Source organism: Candoia aspera, chromosome 3 (genome assembly GCF_035149785.1).
Source record: "Candoia aspera isolate rCanAsp1 chromosome 3, rCanAsp1.hap2, whole genome shotgun sequence".
Lineage (NCBI taxonomy): Eukaryota > Metazoa > Chordata > Lepidosauria > Squamata > Boidae > Candoia > Candoia aspera.
The window spans coordinates 113,720,203-113,738,727 of NC_086155.1; the positions used below are offsets into that span (position 1 = coordinate 113,720,203).

General features: G+C 40.5%; 2 protein-coding genes across 3 annotated transcripts; one reads left to right on the forward strand and one right to left on the reverse strand.

Moving 5' to 3' along the window:
- The first annotated feature begins 410 nt into the window (after positions 1-410).
- Positions 411-3,470, forward strand: DND1 (DND microRNA-mediated repression inhibitor 1). Its single transcript, XM_063300183.1, has 4 exons — positions 411-644; positions 974-1,435; positions 2,310-2,732; positions 3,349-3,470. The coding sequence occupies exons 1-4, from the start codon at positions 527-529 to the stop codon at positions 3,363-3,365; spliced, it is 1,020 nt and encodes a 339-aa protein (XP_063156253.1). The 5' UTR covers positions 411-526; the 3' UTR covers positions 3,366-3,470.
- A 2,596-nt stretch (positions 3,471-6,066) lies between these two features.
- Positions 6,067-16,619, reverse strand: WDR55 (WD repeat domain 55). Of its 2 annotated transcripts, none has more exons than XM_063298644.1 (8): positions 16,549-16,619; positions 15,497-15,645; positions 13,150-13,250; positions 9,701-9,788; positions 8,330-8,509; positions 7,602-7,701; positions 6,935-7,104; positions 6,067-6,587 (listed from the first exon to the last, which is right to left on the reverse strand). In XM_063298644.1, exons 1-8 carry the CDS (start codon positions 16,564-16,566, stop codon positions 6,263-6,265), a joined length of 1,131 nt encoding a protein of 376 aa, XP_063154714.1. In that variant the 5' UTR covers positions 16,567-16,619; the 3' UTR covers positions 6,067-6,262. The 2 variants fall into 2 exon arrangements, with proteins under 2 accessions (XP_063154714.1, XP_063154715.1); XM_063298645.1 differs by lacking the exon at positions 16,549-16,619 and adding an exon at positions 16,099-16,216.
- Positions 16,620-18,525: the final 1,906 nt, after the last annotated feature.

Consider the following 18,525-nt stretch of genomic DNA (forward strand, 5'->3'; position numbering starts at 1 on the left):
TACTGTAGTACAGTATTACCATTCAGACTTTTTTATTCGGATGTAGTTAAATTCACGCTGCTCTCGTGTTTTACGCTCTCGCCTTAGTTAGAGGGCGTGGAGAGTAAATAGATGGAGGCCCCGCCTTTCGTTCAGTTCTTCGCTCCTCTAGTGGTTTCCCAAGTTCCATGCTGGCTTGGTCGAGTCAATAATAGAATATTATTGTATGCTAATACAGCCAGACAGAAGGCTGTAGAAGCCTGTATCGCTGGCGTATTTATTCATCTGTGCAGTGAGTTGCTGCATGCGAGATTGCAAGATGATGCCCCTGAAGTACTCTGAATATTCTGTCATATAACATTATACAGTTATATAAATGATTTTACAGTATTGTTCAGATCGAGACAATTAATTGCAATGGAAATGATCGGTTGAAAAGCCTCATTAGAAAGTGTCCCCAGGATAGTTGTAGGGAGCTGAGTCAAAGCTTCCCATTGGAGATAGTCACTGCACTGGTTGTGTGTTGTGCTTCTAGGTACCACCTCAGATGTGGAGTGAAAGAATAAACCAGGCTAATAAAGCTGCCCTTCTTACTTGGGTGAAAGAGACTGGAATCCAGTTAGTGCAGATCAATGGGCAGAGAAAATACGGTGGTCCTCCACCAGGTGAGTAGAAAACTGTCAGAAAGAAACAGACTAGTAATTCAATTTTGCATTAAAGATACTGATGTGTAGTTTGATTGCTGGCAATATCCTTGGTGACCTGAGAGGCTGCACCCTTTCCTATACCATTAGTAACATGCCACAACCCTGTCCTTGTTGTATATTGCTTATTACATTTAGTCTTCCTCCAGATACTAACTGTGGCCCTTGGCCACCGAACAGGTTGTTTACATCTATTGCAAACCCATATGAAAAAGGAGCATTTCCCAAAATATTTCAGGAAAGTGAAAATACCTTGCTGGTAATGTGTGTTTTCCTTGTTCTTTCCGCAGGCTGGGCTGGCTATGCCCCACCATCTGGTTCAGAGGTTTTTATAGGGAAGATCCCACAGGATATCTATGAGGATAAACTCATTCCTCTCTTCCAAAGCGTGGGGAGGCTTTATGAATTTCGTCTCATGATGACATTTAGCGGGCTTAACCGTGGCTTTGCCTATGCTAAATACATGAACCGTCGAAATGCCAGGGAGGCAATTGCTTTGCTCAACAATTTTGAAATCCAGTCTGGCTCCCCCATTCTGGTTTGTAGAAGCACTGACAAGTGTGAGCTCTGCATTGATGGTCTGGCACCCTCGCTGAAAGAGTGCCACCTTCTGCCAATGCTGCAGGAACTTACCCCAGGACTCCTAAGCATCTCCTTACATCCCAGCCCTTTCAGGAAGCAGAGGCAGCTGGCAGAGGTGAAGTACGTTTCCCATCAGGCTGCTGCAATAGCCAAGAAAAACCTTGTGGAAGGTTTGTTTTCTCTTTTGCCTTAGGGGAAAGAGAAGGTTGATCATTGTTTTGTTAACCAATTACTTTAGCCATCATGTGCTATGCTGGAAATGGCCAGGAAAGCTGCAAATTGCCTATGCATCTGAAGTCTTGGGGTCAGCAAAACTCAGCAGCAAACTTGGAAATAGTTTCCAAGTACCTGTTAGGAAAAAGGGATTGACAGTGAAGCATATCCTGGATGGCATGAATGGATAAACTTTATATAAATCTCACATATGGGGTAAAAGCTGAAATTAAGCCCCCAAAGTACTTTGGAATGAATCTCTTTTGTGTTTTGTCTTTTCAAAATGTGTATGATGACAAAATAGGTTAAGTATGTTTGGGAACAATTTAGCAAACAGATGTAATTCTTCACTGTTTAGGAAAAAATATTGGACAGGGTTGGCAAAAGTAATCAGCTGTCCTGGTTGCTAAGGTTTTCATAGCCTCTTTCTAGATCTTTTAGAAGTAGCTATTTATTGCCAAAGCAGAATAAATTATATTTATTCAGGTATTTGTTTTTAGAGGAAACCTTTCTTTTGCCTGTTGAATACATTGAGTGCAACCCTTGGAATTTTAAATAAAGCTACTGGGATCCTTCCCTTGTTTCCAAAATGGTTGTGCACTAGATGGATTCTGCACTAGTATCCCAGTTATTTGTTACTGGAAATTTAGTAGTGGCATTAACAAGTCTGAGAGCTTCAGCACTCATCAGTTTCAGTAGAGGAAGAGTTTGGAGCTACCACTGGGGTACACGTGAACTCTGACACTGCTACCTTGAACTCAACCACATCATTAACCAAATAGAGTAGTCTGTATTTAAAGTAAGATAGGCATTGCTTCTTCTCTTATACAGGTAGCTTGTGTCTTTGTGGAGATCAAATTGAAGTGGATTGGCTGAAACCTATTATAAAACAGGAGCTTCACAACGTCTCAGTGCCAGATGATCCAGAGACCCTGCTGTCCAGCTGTAGTCACAGAGGTGTCCTTAGTCAAGTGTTTTCTGGGCCTATGGACTGCCATATGTTACCAGCGAGGGGCAGCATGCTGGACTATTTAAACCTGCAGTGTGAGCAGCATCAGCTGGGGTCCCCTGTATTCTTTACAAAATGCGTGCAGAGGAATCGTGAAGGCCAGCTGCGGTTCTGGTATCAGGTGGTGATACCAAAATACCCATCTCCCTTCAGTGGGTACATTTGGATCAAGCCTGACCCCTCTGGCTTGGAAGACCATGAAAAGGCCAAGAATGCTGTGGCCCTGCAGCTACTTAAAGTCCTAGGTAAGTGTCCTTACAGCTTAATTTGGGAAGCAATTATTTGTATCATCCAAACTCAGAATTTAAACTCTGTTTCCAGGCAAGCTGTTGCAATACTCTGGTAGGTCAGAGCTGGAATGGAGCTTACCTAGGAAGTCTTCAAAAAGTGCCATGCCTGTGGTTTGTCTGACCCATTTTTTCCAAGAATGCCTGTTCCCTTAATCTAACATAGATGCCATAGGCATATAAAGCTTTAGTGAACAGGAGCTGAATCTTTCAAAGTTCAGCATTTCTGATGCAAGGGCAGTACCACTTAGCACATGTCAGTGTGGAATTGGTAAGTTTAAGGGTACAGAGGGAACATTTTGGCTTCACTTGCTTCAGAGACTGCAATAGTAAGGAACGCTAGTCAGTTCTGTATTAGCATCATATAAAGCTAATTCTAATGTTAATAAATATGCAAGTAGTAATGAGCTCATATTTTCAGACAAGTGAAATGTTTTTGGAAAGACTATATGTGACAAGTATGACATGTGTATGGGACATAATATACCATTTATTTTGCTGAATTTTTTTTAAAATATAGGTAGAATGCTCAGATGGAAATACCTGGGAACCTGAACTTTTCTTTTTCTGACAGGGTGCCCAGTGGTGTAACAAGAAAATCACTCTTCAGAGCAATGAGGCTTGTGTGTCCTGCACTGTTCTTGCTCTTTTAGCTGGCTTCACTGAGCCAATTCATGCGGAAGATGGGTGCTGGATCTTTTTGTCTTGTTCCCTGTAGGATTTTTTGAATCTTTTCTGTTCTAGTTCTGTTTTAATGTTGGATAGGTAATTAGAATTTTAGGTGCACTAAATTATTTGGTAGGGTTATTTTGGGAGCAGTATGCAATTTTGGGAAGAAGATACAAGCTGTTGGTTACTGGACAACGCAACGTGGGTCTATTGTCTGTATAGCATTTAAAATCCAGCTATCACCAATTTCCTTCAAGATTGTGGGCTGTTTTCTTATGTTCAAGTATCGTCCTTTTTACTATTTGAGTATGGTTTTGTTTCTGACAATTTGAATTTACGTTGCAGCCAGACACCTTAGGAGAAGGGTATCTTGGAGATACCATAGCACTGAGTGTTAGGTGTTCTTGTTGGGCAGAAAAAAAGGCCTTTTTATATTAAAGGAAGAATGTCTCTGTAGTACTTAATCTTTCCAGTGTTGGAAGCCAGATTGCACTATACAGGGAAGCATTGTTCTTGAATACTTTGATACTTTGGAAATGCAACTCTGAAAGCAGGTGCTGCATTAACAGAGGAAGCTTATTCCCCAAGAAAAATAGCAAAGAGGTATATGAGGATTTCAGGAAAAAGATGTATGTCCTTTACTACTGTGCATGTTTCAATGCTGGAATTGATATGTACGGCATATCCATATTAAAGTAGTTTTGAAATGTTGTACAGTCCCTTTCTGAAATATTAAGAACTTGCTCTATGGACTACAACTGGTATAGACTTCATTATGAAATTTTATGCTTGGATATCACTGTTGCTTGCTTTCCACACAATTACTGTCTTCCAGCTACACCTGGACAGTATCTATGGAAAACTTTTTTAAAAGTTTACTGTCATTATTAGCCGTGTTAAAGAGTAGGCATCACTTTCCTGTGGCCTAATAGTTCTGTGCATGAGAATTAGGATCATTTATTCAACACTGCTTTGACGCAGCATTCCCATACAGTTACTTTCCGATTATTTACAGTACTTTTATGCCACCCAATTCAATTATGATAGTTTATATAAGATACAAAAAGTTCAAAACAAATACAAAACAACAGAGGCCGCTCATACAATTAACCATCCTGATAAATGCCGAGTATCTGCTCAAACATATTTTCCCAATTTGCAGGAAGCTAGAAGCAAAGGTGTCAGCAATACCCTGGAGCAATGTTCTAAACAGGAGTGCTGCTATAGAGGTCTGCTTTTAGGCCCACATCCTCTGAATCTCAAAGGGGTGGGAAACTCTGCATCCCCGTTGCTAAGTGAAGCATCACATGACCTCAACGATTTTACTTCCACCTTTGCTATTAACTGTGCTTGTTGCAAGCCAGTTGTGAAGAGCACACAAATGGCAATCACGTGACTGCAGGACACTGTGATGGTCATAAATGCAAGCTATTTTTTAACACCGTAACTATGAATGGTCATTTACATGAGGCAGTCAGTAAGTGAGGATTACCTATAATTTCATTTAAATTTACAGATAAAATTCCTTTTTGTTCAATGTTGTCATGTAGGTACATTAAACAAAGCCAAGTTTTATCCTGCACTGGCAGAATAGTTAGTTTTTATTTCCTGTAGAATAGTGGTCGGCAGCTCTAGGCTCCCCAGCCTCCCGTTTGCAATCCTCAAAATACCTGAAGATCACACTCTGAAATTCAGCAAGATTTCAGAGGCAGCATTTTCAGCTGAAATAAAGTGTGGGAATGGGCACACAAGATCTCTGGATATGAAATGCTCCCAAAGCCATTTTTCTTACCTGCAAATACTACCACCCATGGGAAAAAGGGACAAACAAAATTAACTTTAGTCGATTAATGTCACAACATAAGCAGAGGGCTTCTTGTGGCACCACCCCTTTAACTGTTCTCCTGGAATTTATGTGAGGGAATAGAAGAGCTTCTGCCTCTTCACCAATTCCTCCCCTGCATGAATCTTGTAAGAAAGGCGAGTTTTACTTTCGCTTTCTTACTTTTTAAACAATCTTATTTTACAGGGCTTTGATTTATATTTTGTGTTTTAACTGTTGACTTCAATCCACTTGAGTTTGTAATTATGAGGTAGTACTTAAATATATTAATGTATGTTAACTATCTGTATGTGTATAATTATATTTTTATTCTTTCAGTAAACCCCAGAAAAGCAATTTCCATTATGAAAACCAGATCCATTATTTAAACCTGTTCAGTTTTCTTCTGAATTCAAGAGACATCCTTGTTTCACCACTGTAGCAATGAAGTAGAATCCACTTGTTAGGTCATACAGAGCAACAGCCTGATTCCTACATACTTTAGGTAGCAAAATACAAGAATCAATCCATGGAGGAAACAGCCTTTTGGCCTTTTCAGGGAAAACTCTTAATAACAATAATATATATAACTCTTAATAATATATATATATATATATAATCTTTCCTAATATAATAATATATATATGTATATATATATATATATATATATATATATATATAATCTTTCCTAATATACTGTCCATATATGATGACATTTCACTTTCCCCTTTCTGTAGCAACCACGTTCTTCCGTTTCTCGCTAACTTGCAGGAGAGCTAGGAAAATGCTTGCAATCCTGGCTCAATTCTGTACCACTGATTTTATTTTACTACCAAGGCTTTGCCTACAAGAGCACAAGTTTAAATATCCTGATACTTATTCTTCAGTATGAAGAACACAGCACAGTTGAATTTCTCCAAAATATGGCAACTTCAAGCCATCTGATTATAAATGTCCTTTTTGGGGAGCAAGCTCTAATCAGATCAATATGCATCTTTCAGTCACTGTCATTCTCAGATAGTCCACTGTTCTCCTCTTTCTCCAGGTGGTCTGCTGCCCCCTCTTTCAAGTCCGCGAAGAAGTCTTCCCCGTTGCCAAATGCTTTGCGACTTAAAGGCTTCAGTTGCCTATTTTTCTTCTTCTTTCTATAATCGTCCACAATCACTGAACTAAGTGAAGAGATGTCCCAGAATTTCACTTTTTGGTCATGGCCACAGCTGGCCAGGAATTGGCCCGTATGACACTTGGCCAGCTGTTCAATGGGTTCACCCATATGCTGCCCAACACTTCCTATCACTCGATTGGGCAAGATATTTACTGCCCTGAAATAAAGGAAAGCTTTGTTAGCAAACAGAATGCCAGTTCATTTGTAGAGAGAGGTTGCCAGATCCCAAATTCTTTTTAAAAATTTAGCAATTTATCTAGCTTGTTGCTATTCTTCATATTGGCCCAGGAAACTAGGTAGAATTTTTCAAGAAGGATCATGTTCATCTCATTTAATATTGAGATCTAACATACCTTATTTAAAGTTATAGTTTGCCTTTGACCATATGCTAATAAGAGCTTACCCAGGTCTTACCCAGTTTCATTTGCAGCCACTTTGTGTTTTCACATACCTGCCCAGTATTAGACTCCCTCGCCAGAGCTCACTATCTCATGACAGCCTCACCTGATGATTCCATCAGTGGAACCTGTGCACACAACACTCTCGGTTATGGGGACCATGCAGTCTATGGATTCTGCCTTCAGTGCGAAACGGTCACTGGTGGCACCAAAACCATCCCAGTTGAAGAGGTAGATTGTTCCTTCGCTGGAGCCACAGGCTACTTTTCTTCCCCTCTGAGCAGGAGAAAAAAAATACACAAGTTTAGCCAGGAAAAAAAAAAGTAGGTCTTCTTTTCCTTTGCTATTAAGAACAAGGTCCTGAGATGCATTTAAAATAGAAAAAAGCTATTTATCAAAAGCCTAAACATACTACCATGAATAGGGACATCGTAATTCATATTAATACAACAGCAGGAACATACTTTAACATACTGGGGGGATCTTTTTGAGTCAGTTTTGTCTCCTGCTGACTGCCTGGACTAGTCCCTGCAGTTTTCTTGGCAAGATTTCAGAAGTGGTTTGCCATTGCCTCCTTCCTAGGGCTGAGTGTGTGTGACTGGCCGGCTGGACTAGAACTCAGTCTCCCGGTTTCTAGACTGATGCCTTAACGGCTACCCAAAATGGCTCTCGTTAAAGACCTTGCTACCATCCATATCAGAAATAGTGTAGCCCATTGGTCCATATCTGCAAATAGCCTTTTTTCCAAAGTGCAGCTAGATAAGAGAACTCACTTTCATCAGAGAAATAGCCATTAGGTCTCCATTCTGAGGTTCTGAGAGAAGCTCAAAGCGCCTTCTCCTAATGTTGAAGACTCCCATTGTTCCATCTCCACTGCAAGAAACAGGATGGTACATAAATGTATTTATAAAACTACCTCTTTCGAATTTGACAGTTCAGGAATGAGCGTTCTGGAGAAACTCCAAAACATTCTGCTATCCTCTGGACCATATAAAACCTCCTCTTGTGGTAGTTCAGCAGTTTTTGAAAGTAAATTCCCTGAACTAGTAGTAGTTCAAGTTGCCTTGGATATGATGTTCTGAATAATTTTCAATGTTTGAGACACTTCAAATTGCTTCAGGTCTGAGGAATTTACTTGTGGAAATTGCTGACTCACTCCAGAATTGCATTTTCCAGAGGGGGAATGGAATGTTCTGGACCTGTCCAGAACGTTCCATTTCTGGATCACTGAATCATATACATACCTATTTGCCTTCCGACAGATTCTCATAACAGTCTTTAGAAAATATAATCACTGCCACTTCAGAGCTGGTTCTAACCAGCCCTGTATTTATGTCAAATGCCATTACAACAGTGAAAATAACAGCACCAGAAGAGATGGTGAAAGTTTGCATCTAGAAGCTTTTAGCCTTCCCCTGTAGGAACAACTAAAGCATCTCCACTCTCAACATGCAAACTTGACCTATTGATCCATTGAATTAACAGGAGAACGTAGTAATACCTGGTGGTGAGAAGCAGCTTCTTGTTTCTATCTACGATCATATCACTGATGTAGTCTTCATGCTGCTTCATTTCCATAATGGATGTGCCCTTGCGCAGGTCCCATACTTTCAACACTCCACTGTCATCTCCTGTGGCAAATAAATGCTCATCTATCACCAACAGACTGTTCAAAGCTGAGCTGTGGAAATTCCAGAGGAGAAGAGCCAAAATTATGAGATAACCTATTTGCAGAGCTGTTCTCATTTGTGAAGTCTCTCATTCATACAGCTCTTCTGCTCAGAGAGCATGGGCACTATTAACTAATTTATTCAGAAGAGCAGAAGGGGGGTTTAAGTGGGCACTAACAAATCTGACTCCATTATTCTTTCTCTACACAATGAAAGGTCTTTGTCAAAGGAACAAGATTAAAAAGAGGAAATAACACCTCCTTTCCTAAAAGATGTCAAAACCTACCAGCGCTACAATTCCTAACAAGAAATCCAAACTAAAATTAAAGAGAACAGGAAGGGCATGTTGGAGTGAGTGTAATTTCTGTTGGCATTTCTTTGTTTTTGCAAACTGAATACTTCCTTAAGTATTGGTAGGGTGAAGAGGTCAAACTTAATTGTCCTCAGTTTGGGTGTTAAAAGCTGCATTGCCTGGGGGAGGAACTTGCCTGGACTTGTTTTAGTTTCACTTTTGTAGCCTTCCAGCACAGCCTCTCTTCCCAGTCCTCTCTGAGCGCGTGTGAATGCACAGCTTGTGAATATGTTTTTGTGCTTTCTATAAATAAATTTATTTTTATAGAAATGCCTGGTGTGTGATTTTTCTGATCTTTCGGGCCAAACGCTTTCTATTTCTCCCTCTCAATTTTTAAGTTTGGACAAATACTATGAATTTTAATGCTGCAAACTGCTAGCCTGAATTACTAAAAAATGAATTCCTACCCAAGAAAAAAATACATTCATGTGGGATAAAGCTGAATCTTTCCCTTCCTCACTTTCCTGTAATTTAGACAAGCAGTTTAAAACTTAATAGAGAACCTTTTGAAAGATGTTTCTTCTTACAAGAAATAATAGCAGACTTCTTTGAGCCTTTCTAAGAACCCTAATTGAAGATTCTGATGGACTAATAATATAGTTTCATCGCAGATCTCAAAGAAGTTCTTAATAATGACTCATTTGTATTTATACATGAGGAAATGAACTGTTACTGGTCACAGCTCATTCTTTCCCCATCAATTACATCTACACATCTAGTCCTACAAATAACTCATGCTCTAGAATCTCAACACAATGGAAATAAAGAACTATAAGTAGGAAATATAGCACCCCATTAAATGCTTTCTTACCATGCTACAGAACAGCTGGGAAGTAATTCAGATACTTACTTGTGAGCCTTGGAGAATCGTGTCACAAGACGGCCTTCCTCCACACTCAGGATATGAATGGATTTATCCTTGGAAACTGTGAAAAGCTCTGGAGTACAGAGGGAGAAAACCCGTATCATTACATAAGACCAAATTCCAAAAGGCAGCCTTTCCTAACCTGGTACCTTTCAGAGTTTTGGACTTCAATGCTGATCCTGGCTGAAGATTATGGGGTTTGCATGCATTACCTTAAAATGTGCAACATCTATTTATTCTTTCAAAAAGATCCCTATGTTTTTACCAGCTACATAACTAGAAGACACCTGGCAGCTACTGCAAAGTGGGTAACAAGCTATACTTACTACATTTCTCCTAGTTAGATTTTTCATGACTCTGCAAAAGACCCAAACAGCTTTCAACTGTGAGTGTAGTATCCTATCTTGGATCCTTAAAGCATTTTAAAGTGTACATTATTTCTGAAAAAGAATCCCACTTATGACTCACCCCAATAGGCTTAAGAAGAGCATTGTGTGCTCTTGCTTCCTACTCTGATAACCATAAAGATACGATAAAATCAAAATAATGTTTACAAAAAGGCCAAGGATGCAGAACTAGACGGACACTATTTCGAACAAGTAAACTGCTTTAAATACATTAGACTAATCTTTCATGATTCAGGGATCAGGCATGCCCATAGAGATTATGGGACACAAAATGCATCTAAATCCATATCAACTGTCCAAGCATTTTACCTTTCTTGGATTGCCCAGTTCCTGCTGCACAAAAGCTCTTTATCAGCAATGCTTGTGGCAGCACCTTCATGGAGTACATTTTGATATTTATGTCAACTTCTCAAAGGTTGAGTTTGTTCAACTCAGGTTTTTGAGAAATATTCTTCATGTGCCTTGATGTCTTTCTAGCGCAGTTCTTCATATGGAAGCAGGATTACTTAAAGTTGAAATCAGCATATGGACTAACGTCTTTGAATTTTGTTTAAAGTTTGCCATTCTCCCTGTGGGCTTAGCACCATTTGTATTATCTGATCCCTTTACTTTACTGGAGAAGCGGCATTACTATGGTTTTTCTCCTCATGTATGGGATGTGACTTGGCCAGGAAGAACTTCAGCCAACAAACCTAGGACATGGAGCATCCAACTGTGCATAATCTAATTCCTGCTGATGTTTTCCTAGGTAATCAAGTTACCAGCCATAAGCCTGCCAGATACCTTAACTTGATTACTATTCTAAGATACTGAAAAGCTCTGATGCTTGCACACTGCAGCCCTGGAAGGGACATCCCACAAAACTTCTTACAATGAACGCCTCTATCACTATGAAGTCAGGAACCACTGAAGCAACAGGCTAAGTGCTTCTTCACTGCCAGGCTCCTCAAGATGTGTACCATCTGCTTAGAGCACCTTCACTAACTCAATGGCCAGGCTGTACTGACTTCCATCCTACTAGATGTAGCTGATCCAGAGCAAGGCACTCTCCTATAAAGTCACTAAGCAAGGTTGGCAAGACCTTACTAGGAACAGTATGATTTGATTAAACTTGCTCACAGTTTAGTAATAATAATTAATCCTGTTTATCTGTTTCTTGCTACAATTTATGATAATCCCTTAAGAAATACCTGTTGGCCGTGATTTTTAAAAATTTCTATCTTGTATGATGTTACTATGTTTTTTAAAGCTGGTCAAGAAGAAGGCATAAAAGTAACAGTACTGTTTGTGTCTATTATAGACAAACCAACAAGATGTGAATCATGCTTTCAAAAAGGAAACTGCAGGTCTTTCAGGGTAGCACTTTAATTTATCTTTAATTTATCACAACTTCTTTTGGGAGCTGAATGGTCCTTTCAATAAATTTTTGACCTGTTTTGCTACTTTCAGAAAGTAGAAGGTACAAGAGGATCAATTACACGGCATTTGATCCTAACCAACAGGAAAGACTATTTATGGAATCAAAGTAATAATCAAAAAAGACTATGCTATATAGGAGTTCCCGATTTTAAAGATTTTAAAAGTTTAAAAAATTTTTAAATGAATCAGACTTAAACCAGTGGTAAACAGGATTCCTTGGCAGAAAACACAAAACAATCTTAAACAATTCTGGTGAGGAAAAATGGAGCAGAAGAGAAACTAATGCAGGTTCCCAAAACCTTAGTGAGAATCTAAAAATTAAAATGGACATATCTTGTGGAGGTCAAAAGAGGGACGGGTAAGGAAAAGCACATACAGAAATACCCCAACATTAAACAAATGAACCTGGTTTAACAATTCACTCAGCCGTAATGTGGGCTTTATCATAACATGCTTTATGAACTCAAATTACTCCAATTTATTTAAAAAACATAGGCAATGATAATCGAAGTAAGGACTTTTCTCCATTTCTTGGAAACTTACCATTTTGCTATATTCACCAAATTCTTTTACTTTCAATTTATTTATTTATGGTTTTTAGCATGCTTTGTCAACCTCAGCCCATTTTCAAGGGGCTACCTCTGCATACCCTACCTCTGCAACATGCTCTACATGGGGCTACCCTTGAAAAGTATCTGGAAGCTGCAGCTGCTGCAGAATGTGGCGGCGCAGGCAATTGTTGGTGCCTCCAGGGCTGCACATGTAACAGCTCTGCTGCGCAAGCTGCACTGGGTGCTGGTGTACTTCTGGGTCCAATTCAAGGTGTTGGTTATGACCTTTGAAGCCCTTCACGGCACGGGCCCAGGTTACCTGGGGAATGGTGTCGTCCCTATTACATCAACCTGTCCCATCCAGTCCGGCAGGGAAGGCATTTTACGGACCCCGTCAGCTAAAGAATTTTGGCTGGCAGGGTCTAGGAGGAGAGCCTTTTCTGCCATTCCTCCACCCTGTGGAACATCTTGCCCCGGAGGTGAGCTTGTCCCCCATTCTTCTGGCCTTCCAGAAGAGCATCAAGACCTGGGTCTGCCAACTAGCTTGGGGATCCAAGAGTGGTAGGCAGCCCGGCTGGTGGCTTAAGGACGCTCTCTCCGTCTTTTTAACTTTATGTATTTTTGTACAGATTTTATTGGTCTTTTTACTTGTAAGCTGCTCAGTCACTGGCAGAGCAAGATGGGCAGTGTATAAATTTAGATAGACATACAGATAGATAGTCAGTCCTCTTCTTTGGTGATTTTTACCACTTTCTATATAGATCCTGTTTGATTTTCAACTCTTTGCTAACCTTTTTTTTTGCCACCACATTGGCTTGCTTTTGCTTCTTCTCATTTTTTCCTTTCTATTACTTGCAAATGAGCATTAGTATTTAATTTTTCAAGGAACTCCCTTTCCCTCCAATCTCTCCACAGAATCCTACTTACTCTGTTCTGAGTTTATTAAAACTTAACTTTCTCTTCTGCAAGAAGATGAACTGAAGTTATTTCTTCCAAGGAACATTATAAAAACCATAACAAGAGCAAAAAAAGATATCCTAAGGAGAAGGACACTCACTTTGTCCATCTTGTGAAAAGGATATTTTCCGGCAGGATTTTAAATGATGACCTGAGGACCAAAGTTCTTTGTTTCCACCTTCCAAACAAGAGAATGAATATCTGTAATTACAATTTTGAAATGGAAAGAGAAGCATCAGGAGCCTGTTCAAATAATTCCCTAACAGTCCCCCATATTTAAACCACACACATATACCCAACCATCCTCCCTGCTATACGTACACACAACCCTCCTTTATTTTGCATACATCTCTCTCTCCTACAACACACATACAAACACCTCCCTCTACCACACACACACACATAGCTACCCCACTTTTAGTAACATAGACATATATACACCCTCCCTGCTCTCCCGATCATACCCACCTCTAATCTCAGCTAACAAGTAGTTTTCTCCAGCAGACACAGAACCTCCCTCTTATTATCACAGTTCTCAATCTCTCTCCAGCCCCCACCAGAATCTTTGTTACATCAACACCACACCCATTCCTCCATTACACAGAAGCACCTTCTCTAAGAGACATACAGAAACACTAATTCCTCTCTCTACCCACACAGTCCCTATTGTATAATACATACACACATAATCTCTTTTTTATACACATGTTCTGACATTCCCATTCCCATTGTATTAATCACAAATACACAAACCCCTTTTCTATCTATCTCTCTGTGCACAGCATGGAATCAGCCATCTGTCTTTACTAAAGACAGGGACACCCTCTCCATTTCTCCCACATAAGCAGAAATACACAGAAATACTCTTCTCTCTTTCTAGCACATAACACATTCTGGATGGCCCTGACACAAGAGATCTCCCTCTCTCAACCACATACAGCAGTATGTACATGGAAGGGAGAAAGCACCTTCCTTCTCAACTGCACACAGCTGCTTTCTCCCTTCCACATACATACATACATAGACATTCTGCCCCCTTAGGCACTCAGGCAGGCCTCTTCTTTTCTCAGTCACACATATAGACCCCACCATACCTCAGTTCTACCCATATATTCTTTCCCTCAGCCACTTGAATCAAAATTCATTGAACCACTTACAGTCCCCTCACACAACTGCACATTCTCTGGCCTGCTCACAAAAATACACACCCTCTCTCCTCCCCTTCTCTGAAAGAAATGAATCTGCTGTCCACCCCACCCAAATCTCACCCTCTCAATCACAGGCATACAGACGCCCTTCCTGTGCCTTCTTTCCTCCACAGACAATTACCTTTCTCTGCTACAGACAGGCACACGCACTCAGTCTCTTCCCCTCTTAGTTATGCACAGAACCCCTCGATCAATCACAAACACTCTGTTTCTTCAGCAGGCCCAGACAGCAAGCCCTGGTCTCATCATCATACACAGAGACACAATCTCAATTTCCCACTCTCTCTCTCTCTCTCTCTCTCACACACACAGGCGCCCCTCTTCTCTCAACTTCTCTTTCTTAACCACATACCATCTCTACCTCTTAGCTGCTCTCCCAAAACTCTCTTCTGGGTCTCTGGTCCACATATCCAGAGGGCCTGGCTCTCAACCACACACAAAGAGGCACTCTCCTGTAAGGAGCACATACTCTTTCAACATACACAGATATCTTCTTTCTCTCTTAATCACTCAGCAGAAACCCTCTCTCCCCAAGAGAGACACTGGTTGTCTCCCTTCCCCACATTAGCGACCTGTCCTCTTTCTTAACTACATGCACACAATTACCCCTTCTTTCTCAGCTACACACGCACACACACACAAACAACTGCATATTCTTTCTATCATACGTATAGTATATAACCTCTCTCTCTCTCTGTCTCAGAAACACACAGCCTTTCTCTTTCTCCACATCTCATTTCTCTTTTTGGTATGATTTCTTACAGCATCTTCTAAAGTCATCCCACCATGGTTGTGGTGCTATGACAGTAACAGGACAGATTCTGTACTAGCTCCATGATGGCCGGATGTAGCCACAAGACACTGTATGTCTCAAGTGTGGAAATGGTCTTAGCCTTACACACATTTCCTGTCACTACCCATCACAGAAATACTCTTAAACAGATGCCCCCTCTCAATCAAACACATTCTTCGACACAGAGACATGGAAACTCACTCTCTCTTAGACATACACAGGCTCTCGGAATCTGTAACCACACATGCACAGATACTCTTTCACTCAACTGCATAAAGCCACGCAACGATGCAAACACATTCCTTCTCTTTCTTAAGACGCTTATGTAGATCCATCTTGTTGAACTACTGATGCACCAGGGAGGGTTTTCTACAATCTCCATAAACATGACTCCATAAACATTAAGAAGGCTCAAGCAGTAAATTTCTCTAAGAAGCTGTACTCACACATAGACATCACCATCAACATCTCCAGCAGCTATGATGTCCTGGGAGGGGTGAAAGTCAATGGTATTTGCTGCTGCCTCAAAAAAAATGTCTTCTGGGGTATCTTGAAGTCTAGGCTCCAATCCAAGTTCTTCCTCATCTGAACATACCTGGGTGGAAGAGAAAACAAGATAACCAATCTTCATAGCAGCTTTACAGTCCCCAACTAATGTCATTAATATATTCCCTATACTATACACATTAATGTTTGTTTATTCAGTTAATGCCCTCCCTTTTTCAGAGCTTAAGATGGCTTCCACTGGGATCTCCCTTCATTTTTCTCCCACAATGGGACTCCTGTCAACCCAGGTCCCCCCAGTTTCAAGTCCAATATCTTAACCGCTACATCACACTGGTTTTTGAGTCCATCTATCTATCCCCTTCTTTTCAATATGTCATGAGCCACCATCACAGATTTAACATTACGAACTTTTCATTACTCTTAAGGTTATTTTCCAGCGCCATCACTACATACCACCATCCTATGTCATCTTATGTGCCATAAACACGGAGAGAGAGAACAGGAACAGCCATCAATATGTGAGAACAATTCAGCTGATTACCTGCATCTCCTAATGTCTATTGTCCAATGTTTCTAGAACCATGCAACGTGCAAAGACCGGAGGGAACAGCTACATAGAGAAGGGGAAGCCCGGGGAGCAGGCCGGCTTCTACTGTATTTGCCTCTGCGCTACATTTGCCGCGTGCTCCCCATCTTTACTACCCGTAAAGTTGCGTTTGGAACTGGGGCTCAGGACAAAGGGGTAATCCATGTATCATAAAGCATGGCAAAACAGCTAAATAACGAGTCGCTTTCAGTAACAACTCTAAGCCAGCCCCGTGGTAGCTTCCTGCACTACATTCCTACCACACGCAACACTCAAGAGACCCTTCCTCAGTCGCATAAGCCTACAGTCCCAACCCGCTGCTCCATGAAACAGGAAGCCACACAGGCATCTCTCCCCGGCAAAGTGGAGTCAACATGAGGACGAGCAACCGCCAATTATACTCACGTCCTCAGACGCAGCCATTTTTATTACGGTACTCTGCTTATAAGCGCAAACGTGTTGAAAACTGCGGGCGCCTGCGCGGCAAAGGAGAGGCGGAGCGAGCGCCTCTCCTCTGGAAGCCCAGTAGATTTGGTTGTCGAACCGCGGGGTAGTCTCGTCATTCTGTGGGCCGAAGTAGGCGCGTGTGTGGTGTCGTTGTTGTTTACTTGGCAGCCCGGACTCAGCCATCAGAAACCAAAAGTAAAACGATTAAAAGCTGGACGGAACATTTTTACTTAATCCCGTAGTAACAACCTTCTCAAGAATGATGACTAGCAAGTCTATATACTTCGATCTTTCCTTTTCTTGGTCCGAACAGAGGACTTTAAAAGAAAAATCGAAGCTAATCTTACTGGAGAAACGGGAGTTTTTCCTTATATCTGTGGTTTGCAAAGCTCCTTCATTGTCGCCCGACAAAGATTAAAATTCAAAGGCAAGAGTCTCAACAAAAAAAGCCACTTAAAAAAAAGTGATTCTTTTCAGTTGCTCAAATATTGATTGTATCTCTCCGAAGTCTAACCCGAAGAAATCATGGATCCAACCAATTTTGACACCTAGGCACAATACAGGCACAGACTTTCATGTTATCAAATGCAAAAAAGATCTCAAAGAATCCATTGCTCCAACTTCTCCCAAATAACTTACACATATTGTACCGAGTGCAGGCTTTATACGTGTGATTTGAGTTTGCGTTAGCCAAGACAACCCATATTTACTAGTTTTGTCATTTTGACAACGTAAAAACATTCATTATGGAAATGTGGGAATTTTCCCCATAAAATTGAAGGCCTCAAAAGGACAGGCAATGACTAAGAGTGAGAATTCAAACTGTGATGAGCAACCTGTACTGTACTGTTACCGGGCATGCCCTACACACATCCTTCACTGGGAACAATATAGACTGAAGGAGGTGGGAGTTTCTAAGTTCAGAAAACCACCTCGACATATGGTGTTCAAAGTGTGGACTAACCTTAGATTTCTGTGAAAGCATTACTGTATTGACAGGGTTCCCTCTTCCATCCAATTTCTTAAAATTTCAAGCATGGTTTGTTTTTTTTAGTAAAAGCCACACACAGAGTTGGTATTTTTACTGATCTATCATGATACCTATCATGATCTTTCTGCTGATTAGCCACTGCCAACTCAAATTCCATTAAATTTCCTTATTTTTTTAAGCAAAAGAAAAGAGGAAGGAAATAACATCTGAATATAGTCTGATTTTTGTAGCAAAATGATGAATTTAAATATGAAAGTACCGTATAGGCTTCATTATGAAAAAAAAGAGGCTAAAATGCATGCCAGATGTTTGAACTGATATCAAATTGTTATGGGTTGGTACAAATGTAGGAATTCATAGGTTGGTGAGAGTTGCATTTTACATTGAATTGAACTGTGATAATGAAAAACCAGATGAGTTTTGGGGAAAATTGTGCAGTGTACTGAATGAAAGTACAGAACAGGTACTGGTAAGGGCTAAAACTGCCCTTACAGTTACCAAGGCTGGTAACCTACTTCAAAACCTTTTCTTAAAAAAAGGGGGGGGGCAGTATGTGAAAGCCAAGGTTGACTAAAGCCATGATGAGTGGCAGTCGAAGGCCTGTATCTATGGGACTATCTGGTGACAACAATGGCATACGGAAGATGGCAATTTGGAATGTAAGACGTATACATAGAGGGTGTGAATTAATGGCTGAAATGTAAGAAATAAACGCAGGTATGATGTACATTTGTGAAACTAAGAAAAAAGGAACGGTTACTGTGAACACATATGAAAGTACATACATACATTCTTTGTGATGATGAATGATCCACCCACTTTAACATATAAAAATATAAAAATAAATGACAATCAGGAATACATTTGACGACAAAGGACACATTAGAACAAGAACCATATGACATGCATACTTGCACCCAATATTAGGGCACAAGTATGAAAGG

Coding starts and splice junctions, on each gene's coding strand:
- DND1 (XM_063300183.1), top strand. CDS start 527: ATGTGGAGTGAAAGAATAAACCAGGCTAATAAAGCTGCCCTTCTTACT. Junction 645..973: donor ATACGGTGGTCCTCCACCAG/GTGAGTAGAAAA, acceptor TTCTTTCCGCAG/GCTGGGCTGGCTATGCCCCA. Junction 1,436..2,309: donor CAAGAAAAACCTTGTGGAAG/GTTTGTTTTCTC, acceptor TCTCTTATACAG/GTAGCTTGTGTCTTTGTGGA.
- WDR55 (XM_063298644.1), bottom strand. Junction 9,789..13,149: donor CTTTTCACAAGATGGACAAA/GTGAGTGTCCTT, acceptor TCTGTACTCCAG/AGCTTTTCACAGTTTCCAAG. Junction 6,588..6,934: donor TCCACTGATGGAATCATCAG/GTGAGGCTGTCA, acceptor CCTTTATTTCAG/GGCAGTAAATATCTTGCCCA.